General features: G+C 53.6%; 1 protein-coding gene across 3 annotated transcripts in view; it reads right to left on the bottom strand.

Annotated features, from left to right (window-relative positions):
• DENND3 (DENN domain containing 3) overlaps positions 1-16,998 on the bottom strand; it is a 52,099-nt gene that overhangs the window by 14,055 nt on the left and 21,046 nt on the right. For all 3 annotated transcript variants that reach the window (XM_070476922.1, XM_070476921.1, XM_070476923.1), the window contains exons 9-17: positions 14,254-14,409; positions 12,373-12,469; positions 11,495-11,598; positions 10,763-10,962; positions 8,525-9,046; positions 6,645-6,904; positions 6,355-6,525; positions 2,857-2,986; positions 13-120 (exon numbers count right to left, since the gene is read on the bottom strand). In XM_070476922.1, the coding sequence (XP_070333023.1) occupies positions 13-120; positions 2,857-2,986; positions 6,355-6,525; positions 6,645-6,904; positions 8,525-9,046; positions 10,763-10,962; positions 11,495-11,598; positions 12,373-12,469; positions 14,254-14,409 (1,748 nt within the window). The remainder of the gene's footprint in view (positions 1-12; positions 121-2,856; positions 2,987-6,354; positions 6,526-6,644; positions 6,905-8,524; positions 9,047-10,762; positions 10,963-11,494; positions 11,599-12,372; positions 12,470-14,253; positions 14,410-16,998) is intronic.

Genomic DNA, 16,998 nt, shown 5'->3' on the forward strand with positions numbered 1-16,998 from the left:
GTCGGGCCTCACCTGGGGTGTAGAGCAGCACATCGATGGCCTGTGGGGCGGTCTCCCCCGCCGAGGGGTTGATCTTGTGTTTCAGGGTTTCCGAGGTCGTCTTCGGAACTGCCATGGGCACTGAAAGGCAGACACGTGGCGGTCAGGTCCCCAGACTCCAGGACACTCTCACACACTCTGCTTCCCTCAGGATATTAGTCCTGGGGTAGAGCCAGGATTTGCCAAGATGAATCTCTCTTTAAACTGGACATAAGTAAAGCCAAGTGTTTCCAGCCAGAGGGTGTCTGCCAAGGTCTCACACTGCTTGTCATCTAAACATAGCTGTCAAGCTAAATGATCTAACACTCGACTGTTAGGGATGGTCCAGCAGAGAGAAGACTTTGAATACTTCTCCATTAGTCGAGCCCACAAGCAGCTTCCCACCCCGGCACGTGGCGTGGCTGCGTGGGTGTCTGTGCACTGCAAAACCTTTAGCAGCATCCGTGGCCTCACCTGGTCAACGCCAGTAACAACGCCCGCCCCCTACCCCCCCACACACACACACACGACAAATATCTCCAGTGACTGCCAAGTGGCTCCCTCCAGGGATGAGGTGCAAACCTCAGAAAGTTTCATTTTCAGACCTTCCATCACGAATGGACCACAAACTATCACTGAAGCCCGGGATCACGTATCGCTGCCTCATCACGCTTCACACAAGGGCAAACGGTTCTTGAATGGGAACAGGGATCCGGGACACTGAGCTTGGGGGACAGCCCCTGCAGTAGGGGATCAAGGGTGAGTGTCACGTGCTGGGTCCCTCCGTGGAGACTGCAAACGCGGTATCCAGAGTGAGAAGGCTTTCCTGCAAACTCTTGACAAAGATCAGGCTTGAGCATGGAGTGGTGTCCACAGCTCAAGTGGAGTGTGTATTTGATTTGGTTCCTAATTAAGCACGAGAAAAAACCCTGCCGTCAACATCTGGCTCCAGGACTGTTGACAAGAGCTCCTCCAAGTCCCTCCAGCAACTGGAGCATCCTGGCTGCTCCCCAAGAGTGGAGTCCTGGGATGCGGGGGCGTGGGGGGAGGGTCCAGGATACAGGAGAGGGGTTCCTGGGACCAGGAAGCACTAGTGGTGTCATGGTTAGTGACAGACACGGCAAAGAGCAAACCACCCCGAGGGGGATGAACACAAAACCAGGGCTTGTTTCCCCTTATTCTAGGGTGACATTTTAAATGGACTCTTCCTGGCTATTGACTCAAGAGGAATAAAAACATGTCCAAACAAAAACTCGTACAGGAAACATTCACAGACGCACTGTTCGCAACAGGCAGGAAGCAGGAAACCTCCAACAGTAAACGGAGGGAGGGATAAACTACACTGCATCCACCAGCAGAGTACATTCAGCCTCAAGAGGGATGAAGCAGTGACCCCTGCCACGCGGATGAACCCTGGAGCGTGACACCACGTGAGGACGCCAGACACACGGGACACGCACTGCCATGAGTTCACGCACAGGAGGTGCTCAGACTAGGCAAAAACGGGCATATCCCCAGCGACAGAAAGTAGGTCAGGGGTTGCTCAGCAGCTGAGGGGCGGCTGCTAAACGTATGGGGCTTCTTACTGGGGTGAGGAAAACGTTTGAAACCCACTGTGCTCACAGCTGTAGCACTCTGAATACACTCAAACCAGTAAGGCGTACACTGTGAAAGGGAATGGTGTGTGAATTATGTCTCAATAAACTGCTACGTTTTTTAAAGTGCATACAAGAAAAACTAGTTGTCATCTGAAAAACATCCCTACAGGACTTCCCTGGTGGTACAGTAGATAGGAATGCAGGGGTCATGGGTTCAGCCCCTGGTCAGGACTATCCCACGTGTCCCAGAGCACCGAAGCCTGGGAGCCACAGCTGCTGAGCCTGCACACTGCAGCTACCGAAGCCCGCACGCCCACAACCAGAGACGCCACCACAGTGGAAAGCCCACACACCGCAGCAAACAGCAGTCCCTGCTCGCCACAACTAGAGAACGCCCACACTGCAACAAAGACCCAGCACAGCCAAAATAATTTTTTTTTAATCCCTACAACCTGCTCATCTGTGTTTCATGAATTAACTTCGCGTGGTGGGTTTAACTGAGCACAGGTGACTTCCAGCATGCAGTAAGGTTGATAGAGTGAGTGGTCCTCTATAGTCTCTGCTGCTTTATGCAAAGCATAGGACAGCTGGTTTTAGCAGATCATTTAAAAGTGGACACAAAACAGAAGTAGCTAAAAATGTTGCATAAACCTATTCTTATCTTCTCCCTATTTCCTGGACTTGAAAAATCTTCTAAAAATAAAAAACTGAGCTAACCACTGACCTCTATGGCTTCCAGAATGTGAGAGCCAGATCTAAACCTACAGGCAGGAGACCAGAGAATTCCTACGGGTGGGGAACTGACCGAATCAAGGGAAAAAAGTGAGATGGCCATCAGGGGTCTCCCCATGCCCGAGCAGTGAGGTCAGGCAGTCATGGGCAACCATGCACAGAGGTCCCTGTGGCTCTGCAGTGAGCGTGTGTCCGACCACAGAGCTCAGAGACTGAGACGGCGATTCTGTGAGCCATTCAACGGAAACCCTGTTGTTGTGTCATTGGTAATTCAGATTCAGGACCAACACCGTACGGGGTAAAGTGAACTGTTACTCAGACACTGAAATGGTGAGGTGTCTCAGCATGTCCTGAGGAGCAGAGAGCTCCAAGGAATTGCTAAGTGAGAAAAGGAAAGACGCAGAGGGAGCTGTGGTGTACAAAAGGGAAAAGTGCAAAAGAAAGAAGTTTGAGACATTTGGGTTGGTTCCAACTGGTAAGACAAAAGGCAACCAGATAAAAACCTTACTTTCATTCTTCATCCTATCAAAGTAGGACAACTTGGAGGCCGCATAGATGGCTCCCGGTGACTGCAGCGTGCCGACGACTGCATCCATCAGGAGAATGTGGGTCAGCGCCTGCTGTACGTACTGGGGGTCCTGTGGGAGGACGGTCATCTCAGCACAGTGTCTCGGAAATCACGTCCCGCCAAGACTGTGTCCCGTTACACACAGCAATGCTTTTAAAAATGTGTGGCTTTCAAAGCCACCTGCAGAGTTTAAATTTGGATTTCATGTCATGTACTTATGTTCTCTTAGTTGAGACAAATACTGGTTGTCTCTGCCCCTTCCCCAAAATAGTTGGAATAATCCTCCCACTCACTAGCCTATGAAATCACCCAGTCCATAAAAGCTAACAACCGAAGAAATGATGCTCTTGAACTGTGATGTTAGAGAAGACTCTTGAGAGTCCCTTGGACCGCAAGGAGATCAAACCAGTCAATCCTCAAGGAAATCAATCCTGAATATTCATTGGAAGGACTGATGCTGAAGCTGAAGTGCCAATACTTTGGTCACCTGATGTGAAGAGCCAGCTCACTGGAAAAGACCCTAATGCTGGAAAAAATTGAAGGCAGGAGAAGAGGGTAACAGAGGATGAGGTGATTGGATGGCATCATTCGATTCAATGCACATGAGTTTGAGCAAACTCCAGGAGACAGTGATGGACAGGGAAGCCTGGCTTGCTGCAGTCCATGGGGTCACAAAGAGTCAGACACAACTTAGCAACTAAACAACAACAACTTACTACCAACAAAGCTAGAGGAGGTGATGGAATTCCAGTTGAGCTATTTCAAATCCTGAAAGATGATGCTGTGAAAGTGCTGCATTCAATATGCCAGCAAATATGGAAAACTCAGCAATGACCACAGGATTGGAAAATGTCAGTTTTCATTCCAATCCCAAAGAAAGGCAATGCCAAAGAATGCTCAAAATACTGCAAAATTGCACTCATTTCACATGCTAGCAAAGTAATGCTCAAAATTCTCCAAGCCAGGCTTCAACAGTACGTGAACCATGAACTTCCAGAGGTTCAAGCTGGATTTAGAAAAGCCAGAGGAATCAGAGATCAAATTGCCAACATCTGTTGGATCATCAAAAAAGCAAGAGAGTTCCAGAAAAACATACTTTATTGACTATGCCAAAGCCTTTGACTGTGTGGATCACAACAAACTGTGGGAAATTCATAAAGAGATGGGAAGACCAAACCACCTGACCTGCCTCTTGAGAAATCTGTATGCAGGTCAAGAAGCAACAATTAGAACTGGACATGGAACAACAGATTGGTTCCAAATCGGGAAAGCAGTACATCAAGGTTGTATATTGTCACCCTGCTTATTTAACTTATATTCAGAGTACATCATGAGAAATGCTGGGCTGGATGAAGTACAAGCTGGAATCAAGATTGCCAGGAGAAATATCAATAACCTCAGATATGCAGATGACACCACCCTTATGGCAGAAAGTGAAGAACTAAAAAGCCTCTTGATGAAAGTGAAAGAGGAGAGTGAAAAAGTTGGCTTAAAACTCAACATTCAGAAAACTAAGATCATGGCATCTGGTCCCATCACTTCATGGCAAATAGATGGGAAAACAATGGAAACGGTGACAGACTTTTATTTTGGGGGGCTCCAAAATCACTGTAGATGGTGACTGCAGCCATGAAATTGAGACATGCTTGCTCCTTGGAAGAAAAGTCATGACCAACCTAGACAGCATATTAAAAAGCAGAGACATTACTTTGCCAACAAAGGTCCATCTAGTCAAAGCTATGGTTTTTCCAGTGGTCATGTATGGATGTGAGAGTTGGACCATAAAGAAAGCTGAATGCCAAAGACTTGATGCTTCTGAACTATGGCGTTGAAGAAGATTCTTGAGAGTCCCTTGGACAACAAGGAGATCCAGCCAGTCCATCCTAAAGTAAATCAGTCCTGAATATTCATTGGAAGGACTGATGTTGAAGCTGAAGCTCCAATACTTTAGCCACCTGATATGAAGAACTGATTCATTTGAGAAGACCCTGATGCTAGGAAAGATTGAAGGCAGGAGGAGAAGGGGATGACAGAGGATGAGATGGTTGGATGGCATCACTGACTCGACAGACATGAGTTTGAGTAAACTCCAGGAGCTGGTGATGGACAGAGAAGCCTGGCGTGCTGCAGTCCCTGGGGTCGCAAAGAGTCGGACACGACTGAGCAACTGAAGTGAACTGAACTGATCCCAGGTGTCACTAAACTCCTATAAACATCCAGGTGGTAAACACTGCAGGGTCTGTAGGCCGCACAGTGTCTGTCCCAATGACCGGCTCCACCGTGTGTGGCAGAGGCAGTGCAGCCCCTGTGAAGGGCGGGCCGGATGTGAGCCTGCACGACTGTCCTCAGGTGCCCGCTGGCCCACCAGCTTTGATGCGCTCTGTTGTTGTTTAGTCTGTGAGTCGTGTCCGACTCTTCGCGACCCCATGGACTGCAGCCCACCAGGCTCCTCTGTCCATGGAATCTTCCAGGCAAGAGTACTGCAGTGGCTTACCATTTCCTTCTCCAAGGGATCTTCCCGGCCCAGGGATCGAACCCACATCTCCTGCATTGGCAGGCAGAGTTTTTACCATGGAGCCACCTGAGTTGTGCTAAATAACCAAGTGGACGTAAAATCAGAGAATCCAAAAGTTACAGAACAGTGGAATCTTAGGACCTAGTCCTCCCTTATTTTAAACAGAAGCCTCCTTCCATTTCCTTGACCTTAGGCTCCTCCAGGGACGGAACGTCCATCACAGAGAGCAGCTCTTCCACCACTGGACATACGTTCCTACTGAAGTTTGCCACCCCCACCTGCGTCTCCCCGATGACCAGTGAGCTGCAGCTCTCGAGAACCTTACAAACTGCTCCCCGTGTGAGTTCCCAGTTTGGACCCTTTGCTCACTCTGTTGTGGGTTTCCTGTCTCATCTCACCTTTCTGACAAGACAGACATCGCCCTGGTGTGTCCCCATGTCTTACCTCCGCCCAGGGTACCCTTCATGACTAGGAAGTTTTAACTTGCTGTAGCCAAAGCCATCAGTCTGGCCCAAAGTAAGTGAAGCTACAAAATTCCCTAGAATTTTAAATGTAGCCCTGTGGAAGGAACCTAATACACCCCCGACCAGAACCCTAATCCCGTGAAGGGAAAGAGTTGAGAGTTGAGCTCACATCTGCCAGAGTGCAGCCCCGACGCTCCCCTCCCCGGGCGTCACCTGGAGCAGAGGAGGCGGAATGCAGAGGCCAAGCCCAGGTCCATGCATACCGCCCTGCGGGCTGGCCTCTGTGTTTACCCCCAAGGCCTCCCCCATCACCCCAGGGCCTTGCGCCGAGTCACACGGACCACAGCATCATCAGTGCCTTCTGACGAGATGCTGCACCCAGGCCCAGGCCCAGGCCCGAGTCGCCCAGGCTTTATGCTAAGCATCGCTAAGAGACCGGAGCCCCAGGTGAGAACAGACCTTGTGGTCGTCAGCCAGCTTCCTCCCGGCCCACATCTCCTTCACCATCAGGTGCCAGAGGTCACACTCCGTCTTGAGGTTAGCCTCAAAGACTTCTTTCTTGGATGCTGTTTTGATCTTTAAAGTGGGAATTCTCAGGAGCAGAAAAGTGGCCATGGTGCTTCTGACATCCTGCAGAGGCAGAAAGAGACGTGGGTAAGTGAAATGACAGTCTGGGCGGGGGCGCGGGAGTTAACAGGAGCTGTGTGTAGGGGCGGGCCCACGGCTGGCAGCCACAGGCCTGTCCTCACCTCTATGTTCCTGAAGGTGGAGATCTCCACGTAGCCCGGCCTGCCCTCCGTGAGGAGGAACAGGCGCTTCTGGGTCATGGCAATCTTGCCTACCCCACGATTCGTCTTGACAGAGCGCGACAGCTTGTACACACACTCATTTTTGTCCAGCTGCTCCATCACCGACAAAGGCAGGCTGACCTCCTGTGCCTCTGCTTCTGCCTCCTTCCAGCAGTTGTAGAAGTCTTTGAACGTTTCTGGGTCAATCTGTTTCTGGTGTCCTTAGTTTTATAAAGAAAAAAAGAGGTTCTTAAAGCCACGGACACCAGGATGCTGCGCATTACCCACAGGAGGCAGCAGGTGGCGCCAGCACATAAGTCTACCTGGACGGGAACCACCTGGGAAAGAGTGCCCTTCTGACCCAGTTTCCCCAGGTGTGCAGGAGGGCACGTGATCTGGGCTGAGTCCATCTATCCTCTCCAGTCCCTCCCTACGCTGGCAGTCACAGTGCCTCTCAGGGCACCAGGTGGGGACCCTGGGACAAGGATGAACTCCTGTGCCATCTCTGGAACTGGTGGGCAGCCATCCTGGGGCCAGTCCAAGGGTGTAGCTAACACTAACAGATCCTCGGACACTCCCACAGCACTGCATCAAGCCTTACTCTTTGGTTACGTGAACAAATACATCATTATTTGTACGCATGATGATCTTAATTGATTCAGTAACCTTCCCAAATGGCCAGGATTCAGGGGCTCTAGAGCTGGAGAGAGACCCAAACCCGAAGGCCAGCTTCACTGCTCTTCAGCAGTGTGACCACAGGCAAGATACGAAGCGGGCCTGCCTCCCTATCTGTAACACGGAGCGGGGACCGCCCCCAACTCCCACTCAGCTGCTCATCCTAATCCTGACGCTTCTCCACGTCTGGCTCCTGTGGCTCCATTTGCGTCGTGGATCCGTCTGCCCTCCATCCTCAGAGGGCCCCTCACACCCCCAAGCAAGCCTGCTTCACTTCACACCCAGGGTGAGTCTCCCCGGGTTCATGAGGCCGACTCCTCCAAGGTCAGGCCCCTCCTCCGGTCACACTCCAGCCTCCCAGCACAGTGACATGTGGTAACATGCCTCTGTACACGCTGGTCTGCAGTGCTCAGACCAGAAAACTCCTACCCATCCTTCAAAACCCAGATAGAGGGCCCACAGGCAGCCTTCCCGGACAAGGCAGTCATCCTGGACACCCCCTGAGCTGGCATGCTCTTCCCTCGTGGCATCTAATAACACTTCCTGTGCTTTACCCTCCACACAGGCCCAGCCACCGTGGGATGCTCGGTCACAGTGAGACTGAGGCCTGGAAGGAAAAGCCCTGCCAGCTGGTGGGCAGGTGCCAGGCAGACGGCCCCGCCGACGCTGTGATGCTCTGTGTGTTTGTGGGTCTGTGTTACCCGCTGGGCGCCTGCTCCAAATACAGGAACCTTCCAGTCCCAGCTGTGGGTCCCCCTGTGGGAGGGAGGGGTCATCACACCGTGAGCAGGTCCCCCAGGACCGATGTCACCAAGCTTCCCCAGACCCTCCACCTCTCTCGGCCAGCTGCTGGGTCCGTCAGCAGGTAAAGCCCCACCCATGAGGCTTTCTGGAAGGCAAAGGTGGCTCAGACGGTGAAGAATCCACCTGCAATGTAGGAGACCCAGGTTTGATCCCTGGGTTAGGAAGATCCCCTGCAGGACGGCATGGCAACCCACTCCAGTATTCTGGCCTGAAGAATCCCATGGACAGAGGAGCCTGGAGGGCTACAGTCCACGGGGTCACAAAGAGTCAGACACGACTGAGTGACTCACAGACACATGAGGTTCTCCCTGGCTGGACCAACCTGCCGTCCAGGGCGCCCCTAGCCGCGGGGATCCTCCTACCTACAGTCAGCGCCTCGAACAGCCGGTGTATGATGCCAGCGTCCTTCACGATGCCTGACTCCTGCACCCTCTTCACGAAGTCGTCCAGCTGCATGTGCTTCTTGGGCAGCTCAAAGTTCTTGACACGGTCGTCGGCCTTGGGGGTGTCCACGGGCCTGTCCATGACCTCACTGATGAGCCGGCGCAGCTCGGGCGTGCGCTCAGCCTGTGTGCGCTCGGGCGCCGACAGGGACTCCACGGTTGTCTGGACGAGGTCAGCAGGGAAGACGCGCATGTCGGTCTTGTACAGGCTCTGGAAGTCCAGCAGGGCGCCCAGCAGGTGGCCCTGCATCAGCTGCACCAGCCCCCGGAGGTAGAAGTACCTGGCCAGCAGCACCGAGTTCTCGGGGGCCAGCGAGCCCATTGCCTTGCTCAGCTGGGCCACGCAGTCTGCGTAGAACGCCTGCACGCACTGGGCCACCAGCGGGAAGTGGATTTCCGGGATCTTGAAGGTGTGCGTCGACTTAGGGGGCACGTCCAGAACTGGGGGTGAAGGGGAAGTGAGCGGTAAGCGCAGACCTTAGAGGCAGACATGCGTTCCCACCCCAGCACTCTGCTGTTTCTGGGCCCTGGGTACAGCATGGAACAGGAACCGTATACATCTTCCAGGAAGCTCCACGTACCCCACGCTGAAGGGGGCCCCCAGCGGCCTCCCATGGCACTCTGAGAGTACGGCATTATTTTATTTGCTAAAACTGCTGATGGCTAAATTGAAACACGTGATGCTGAGACTGGAGGATTAAGTGGGTAACCTAGGCTGAGACGTACCTGCCAGGCAGGCAAGCCCTGTTAAACAGCCGTTTCTTTTACCTTAGCAGCAGCTCTGGGCACAGGTATTGTTGCCACACTCATCTCACAGGTGTGGGGGCTGCGGCTTCCACTGGTCCCCGGCACACAGCCGCCGCATGTCACACATAACCAGCTGTGTGTCACACCAGTGCCTTCCACAACCCCACCCCCAAGGCTCCCAGGCAGCGCCAGTGGACAAGGCCAGGCCGCAGGAAGGAGCGCACCCCCAGGAGGTGGGCCTCAGTGACAGAGCCTGGAGGACGGCCGAGGAGCCCGGGGCAGGGGCAGAGGGAGCGGAGCACCTTCCTGCAGTGAGCGGGCCCAGTGCAGAGGCAAGGCCCCAGGTGTTCTGATGAGAGGGCGTGCAGGCCCAGAGAGGCGGGGCAACTGCCCAGGGCCACACGACCGGCAGGCAGCTGCGCCGGGACTCAGACCCACCAGGGGCCTCCAGAGGGTTGCTCGTTTGAACACACAGCCCCTCCCGGCCTCGAGGGCACACTCTTCCCTCAGCCTCTGGCTCTCGGGCCAACACACAGGAGACCCGGCTGGTACCTGGTGCTCCACCCACAGCACCATCTCCCCACCGCTTCTCCATCCATGGAGGACAGGTGGAGGACGCCCCCCCCGGGGCTGCGAGAAGCCCCAAGCACCCACAAGCGGCATCACACGTGACCGGCTTCGCTGCGGCTCACGTGGGAAAAACACATGGGCTCACACACGTCCAAATGGGCTTTACAGCAACTCACCAGCGAGGGGACCCCAAGCAGACACTCTGCACACAGGTGGAGACGCAGCCGCTGCCTCCCACAGCACGCTGCCCCTCCTGTGTCCACCTCCCGAGACCATAGCGCTGCTCCCCACCCCCATGGCACGGCTATGCCCATCACCACCCCTGACTGTGTCACGACACTGAACACCGCAACTAACCCCCCAGTAGTGTTACGCATTTCTATCGTCTGCCTTCATCCCCATCCATGGGGGCGGGGGCATTGGCTTCCTGTGTACCCCAACACCTAGGAAGGGCCCAAGAATCGCTGGAGGCTTAATAGTCACTGCACCTCATTAGTGATACATGTAAACATGTGTCTCCTAAGTACATGTGCATATACACGCATATACCCACACATGTATGACAGACATGAAAATCGTGAATAGTTGTGGTCTTCAGCAGTTGGGAACCAAGTGATGGAAAATACAGACAAGAGATCATTTTCTATAATGAACATAGTTTGCAAAATAAATATTCTAAAAATATTTCAAATAATCAAACTACTAGAACTACCACCCCTTACCCCCCCAAAAAAAAAGCCCATTCCCTCCTCCTGGAATGAGCTCTGACTTCTTTCAGCAATTGGCAGTGTTAGAATCACGTGACTAGGAAAAGCCATGGAAGGGGCGTGGCTGGCCCACCTGCGCGGCTGCTCCCACACTCCATGGTCTGTATCTTCCGAAGCGATGAGTTCCGGGGCGGCAGCTCGGGCACCGTGATGTCCTGCAGGTTGGGCATGCTGACCACCATGCGCCGGTGGGCTGCGTGCGGGGCTGAGGACTTCCGGCTGGCCATCTTCTCGATTGTGGGTCTCCTTGGACTCAGGAGCATCCCGTTTATCCTGGGTGGAAAATCCCAACATCTTACATGTACGATAACGATTCAACAGGTAACTGGGCATTTTCCCAAGTGTGGCGTCCAGTGTCCAGTATCCCCGTGCCGAGGGAGAAATGGCCGGAGCTTGCCTGGCTCTCCCGCATGTAGTGAAGGCTGAGTGCAGGCCACACCCCCCAGGGGAGGTCATGACACACAGGATAAACGAGGGCATTGCTGACGGTGATGCATGTTTGAGGAGTTCAGGAAAAGCAACATAGAGGAGGCAGAAACAGCGAAGACGTAGGGAGAGCAAGAGAAGGAAGACGGGGAGAGAACAGCATGAACGCAGACCCAGAGCTGCACGGCAGGCACTTCAGTGTCCCCCCAGCCCCAGGAAACAGCTGCACGGAAGGAGCCGGGGCTGCTAGCCAGCTCATGCACATCTAAATGTGAGACTCCTCCGATCTGATTTATCATTCATCTGTCCAGACATAACTGCTGCTTGAGCGTCCAGGCCCCCGGAGAGCAGCGCATCCTTCAGAACCTAACACGCACACCTGTCCTCCTCGGACTGCGTGTGGAGGTCCATCTGGGCAAAGGCGTCCATCCTTCTGCTGAGCCGGGCCTTGAGGAAGGCGTGAAACATGTATGTATCCAGGACCTGGAAGAGATGCCGAGGGCGGTCACTGCACCTGCCCCCCCCGTCCTGAGCCGCCAGGGCCCCTGCAGCTGCTTCACGAGGGCCCTTCCCCGGCCCACCACGGCCTCTCACCAGCTCCTCGAGACCAAGTTCCCAACACAGGCAGCGTTCTTAGCTCATCAGAATCTAAACTAAGATCCTCCTCAATCCCTCGCCAGCCAACCTCAAAGAATCAGGCACTCTTTACATTTGAAAAGTCACAAAAAATCAAAAGCCCAAATCACCCTGCCCCGCAGGACAACAGCAGCTGAGTCATTAATTCTGGGATCTCCTGGGGACGGCGGCCTCCCCCATACGCCCACCTCACAGCCAGCCCACCCATCCACAGAGTCCGGCAGAACAACCTCCAAGTAAGCTCCCGGGGAGAGAGGACGTGGCCCAGCCCAGGGAAGGAGGCGGTGGTGGGAAGGGCATGGAATTGTGCAGGCTGATAGGAAGCGTCCAGATCCAGGCTGAAGAAGGGGCTACCAGGCACGGGTCTTGGGCACAACTCAGCACACTCTACACTTAGGATACACTGAGTTACACGTGCATCACTCTAAAAAGCCAAGTAAGAAAAGAAGAGCTGGGCAAAGGATCAGCAGGACCCACGCTCAAACAAACTTCTAGGAAAGCTAAAACACAGAATAAAGTATTAACAGATGCTGGAAACCCTGGATGTGAAAAGCATTTTAAGCAGAGAAAAGTGCAAAGGATGGAATATACACACGCACACAAACCCCATATGCCTCTCACCTGCTTATAAAACTGCTGGTCCCCTAGAGCTCTTGTTTTGAGAAACTCTTCACTATTGAACACTCTGTGTTCATAATTCAAGTGATTCTTCACTTCCCTGATGAAGAAAGACAATCTAAGTGTTGAAATGTTTTTAAACACATGAAAAACATATTGCTGTTAGCCGAAAACTGATGGCAAGAAATACACAGTTTGAAAAGCCCTGTCTACACAAGGATTATTCTGAGCCCCGAGGGTTTGGGTGTAACCTGTGGTCAGGCTGTCCTGTCACTTCAATATAGCTTTCCTCCAATTGGAATGAAGCTCTGGGAGGCGGGCAACAGGGAAGGGGGTCTGTCTTGAGCTCCTTAGCTCCTTATTCAAATGAAGAAGATGCAATCGCCTGTAATTGTTCATACTAATAAGTCTGAGTTCAGGGTGGTGACAGAGGAAGGACAGACAGACTGGGTATTAGCCCAGCTTGGCTGCCAGCTGGACCCCTACCAGCTACCTCCAAATCTGCATTCCACAGGGAATTGGCCACACGACGCCCCAGATCTCATGTGATAACTACCAGCAGAATCAATAACCATACAGGACATATTCAGGATGTAGCATGTTCAATGTTTTCCCTCTCCTGTGAGGAGAGACATGACTTCATCTAGGGGAAATCAACTTTTAGAATCATACTGTCTGCTTTTTAATGAACTAAACTCATCAAGCTTGCATGCTTATGCTCAATTGTGTCCAACTCTCTGTGACCCCATGACCTATAGCCCACCAGGCTCCTCTGTCCATGGGGATTCTCCGGGCAAGAAAACTGGAGTGGGTTGCTGTTTCCTACTCCAAGGGATCTTCCCGACCCAGGGATCAAACCCTTATGTGTCTCTTATGTCTCCTGCATTGCAGGCAGGTTCTTTACCACTAGTGCCACCTGGGAAATCATTCGTAAAAGATTCCATATTAAAAGAACAAAAGGAAAACAACATTTCTACGACCACACAAATTATAGTGCCTTAAGCAGAGAGCTAATGCAACTCATCTATAATGTAACATCCCATTTTCCCCTAATAGATTATTTGCTTTATGTAAGGAAAGACAGCTAAAAAACACAGCCATTAAAATGTTGAATCACACAGTGTCGTCAAGTCGGCCAGCTCTGGTCTAAACCCTTCCCAGGCTGGGTCCGTCCAGATCAGAAGAGGACCTGGAGTTGCCACCTTCCCTGCCACACACGACCCGAGGGTGGGAGGCGAAGCAGTGGGGTGAGGCAGGGGAGAGAGGCCTCAAGACAAAGTGGAGAAGAGAGAGTTGGAAGGAAAAAAAGGCTTGAAGGCTTTCCTACCGATAACTTTGCCATAGAGTTACCTACCGATAACTTTGCCACAGAGTTAACACGAATGTCGGCATGGATCTATCGGACACTCCTTAAAGGACTGCACATTTAGGCCAGAACAACCACTGCACCCCGCACTATATCCCGATGCAGCAAACACACTGCACTGTCCGCTTGACTGACTGGGCCCAAGAGCTGGCTCCCAACAACACACAACAGACCCCGACGCTGAAGGTGACGGCAACGGGGAGAAAGAAGAAAAGCTCCTCACGGGGGCCAGTCCTGAGTGCTAACCAGCCTGGGCTCTCCTTTGGATGGGCTGCAATCCCGAAACAATCCATCTGTCCCTTGACCCAGGGCTGACCGCCCAAAGTGGTCCTCTGCAGGAGAAAGGAGGGGGTGGGAAGGCCCCGGCAGGGCCGACACACTCCCAGGGATCCTCCTGGGTGCAGGGGCCTCTCCCATGTCGGTCCTGGATTTCGGTCCCCAAGCTCTGAGGCCGCAGCCGGCGTGGAACTGGGAGCGGGCTGGGGACCCGATGACGAGCCTGGAGGGACCTGCAATACCTGAAGATGCTGACGAGCAGCTGCAGGGTCATCTGCTGGATCTGGCAGTTGAGCTGCTGCTGCCAGGCCCGCCTGGAGGCCCGGCCCTCGTTCACATCCGTGCTGGTGCAGAGGTGAGCCAGGTCCAGCTCGTGGTGCAGCTGAAGGCTCTGGACCCTGGAAAGGAACAGAGGGACAGTGACCACAGCTCAGGCCACAGCACATGACCACTGCTCACGGGCAGGAGAGGGAATCCTCCAGGGAGAGTTAAACTGACCTTAGGATGCTCAGAACACCTATCAATGCTGGGGCAGCGGGTGGAGAGGGGTGTCATTGAAAACACATTCCGGTTGGGAGTCTATTCACGTCCCAACACAAACAGCTCACTAGTGCGGAACCCACAAAGGCCTTGTTTTTGGACCACAGGTGTTTTTGTGCAAGCTGAGTCATCCCATCCCCCTTTTCAACCCCCCCTCTTCCACAACGGCCAAAGGGTTTCCAGCGGGTCTGGGCGGGAAGGCCCTGCCCCGGCAGGTGCGGGTGCTTGAGGTATGGCCACTCGTCGGGGGATTCTTGGGGACGGGGGCTCCCAGAGGTCTTCATCACACAGGACCCCCGCCTCCCCAGCATCACCCACGGCTGCACTTTCAGACGTGACTTTGCACACCAAGGAGAGAGTCGGAGGCTTTAAATATGCAAATAAACCCACATGACACATGCCTAGAGATCCAGCGGGGCAGGGGGACACGGCAAACACACTCTGCTCAAGGTGAGGAAGACAGCATGGCAGAGGGTGGCCTTCCCACCAAATATGGTGGGTGGGTGCTCACGCACCCCCGGTCCCCAAGAGGAGACCCACGCCATGGCTTGGATCACGGTCCCAGGGCCCTTCACAGACATGCCACCAGCCATGCACAGGTTAGTTCATGTTTATAAACAGCCCCTCGTGGTGAGCCTGACATGCCACATCCCACCTCTGGGGGTCTGACCAAGCAAGAACCCTGGGAATGTTCTAGAATTCTCACAGTAACACGTGGGCAGAGGCGAGATCTCATCTTATTGGATATGCTCCATCCAAGCAAACACTTGAGAAGCTTCGCCAAATGCTGGCCAACATCAGTCCTCAAAAATCGGGGAATGCGGACTCTGCTTATCAGAAAGTGCCCAGACGGTAAGGAATGTGGGTTCCGCCTTCTGAGTTCACACAGGCCGACACTCCAGCAGGGCCCCTGGCTGGGCCCCGTGAGCACGACCCACCAGCCACGCAGGCCTCTACGCCCACCACCCAGGCTCTGGGCGCTGTAAAATTGTTTACGATGGAAGGACCATTGATAAAGGTGGCACGCCCATCGACTCTAGAAACCATCCAGGGAGAGGGAATAATCAACACCAAGAAGTGACAGGCTGAACTGTTTGTTCCCCAAATTCCCATGTCGGAGTCCTGACCCCCAATACCTCACAGTGTGACTGTGTTTGGAGTTGGGGCCTTCAAAGAGGCAATTAAGTTAAAATGAGGTCATGAGGCTGCACCTACTCCAATATGATGGTGTCCTTGTAAGAGATTAGAACACAACACCCACAGGGGCACGACCACGTGAGGACACAGCAAGGAACCAGCCCTATTGGCATCTTGACCTTGAACTTCCAGCCTCCAGGACTGGGAGGCAGTAGATGTCGGTTGCTTAGGAGGTGTTTGTTATGGCAGCCTGCCCTGACCGCTAAGAGGAACAGGTGAGAACAGCCACGCCAGGGAGCCAACAGAGGACCACCCGCTCCTTCCCCTGCTCTCAGGCCTCGGCCTGTGTCTGACCTCCCAACAGCAGACAAGATAAAGGGGGACAGTTGGCACGGATGGGAGATGGCCAGCAGCAGCTGCTACGCTCACCCCCACCCCTCACCCTGCAAGGGGCCCCATGAGTTCCACACCGGGCCTGCCTGCCGTCCACACCTGGACTGGAAGACTAAAAGCAGGATCTCTCCCACCACCACCTTGTTAGGTTCCAAAGAGGGGACCGTCCCTTTGTAGGACCCCTGAGGGGGCCCAGCTCTGCCGCCGCCCACCCCGGATGCACCTTCATCCTGGTGTAGGTATGACCATACCTCCTCTCTCTTGCCCCCGAAGACGCTCGTGGGGCCGCCCCTCACTGCCACACCTCTCCCACCACGACAGAGGCCGTGGGACCTGCGAGCCTCACCGGTTATCACCTGCCCTCTTTGGGAAAAGCGTGTCAGGCCTGAGCTTGGCCAGTAAAGTTTAGTCATAGGGATGGCCACAACACAGTTATGGAAAAATAACAGCGCTGAGAGAGAGCTATGTGGGGGGGGGGAGGGGCAGGGGCGAAAGGGGAAGACAGCTGCCTGCCCAGGGAAGGGTGGGAGGCCACGGTCATCAGGGTGCCCCAGCTGGCAGTGCCACAGGACGAGGCCACGTCTGCTTGCTCAGTACACACATACCCTGCCCGATGCACTGGACACATATCTGATGAGTGAATGGGTGAAGGAATGAATGAAGGAGAAAGGACTTCAGAAATCATTGGGAGGGGTTGGGAGGTGTCCCAGGGGTGTGACTGTCCCCTGGTCCGGGGGCCACTTAGTATTTAGACAGGATCAGCATATTATAGTCAAGCATTCACAAATAATTTGCAATCTATTAAATACATTTTTCAAAAAAAGTAGAAGTGTTAGTCGCTCAGTCATGTCTGACTCTTTGCAACCCCTTGGACTGTAGCCGGCCAAGTTCCTCTGCCCATGAAATTCTCCAGGCAA

Source organism: Odocoileus virginianus, chromosome 15, assembly GCF_023699985.2.
Source record: "Odocoileus virginianus isolate 20LAN1187 ecotype Illinois chromosome 15, Ovbor_1.2, whole genome shotgun sequence".
Classification (NCBI taxonomy): domain Eukaryota; kingdom Metazoa; phylum Chordata; class Mammalia; order Artiodactyla; family Cervidae; genus Odocoileus; species Odocoileus virginianus.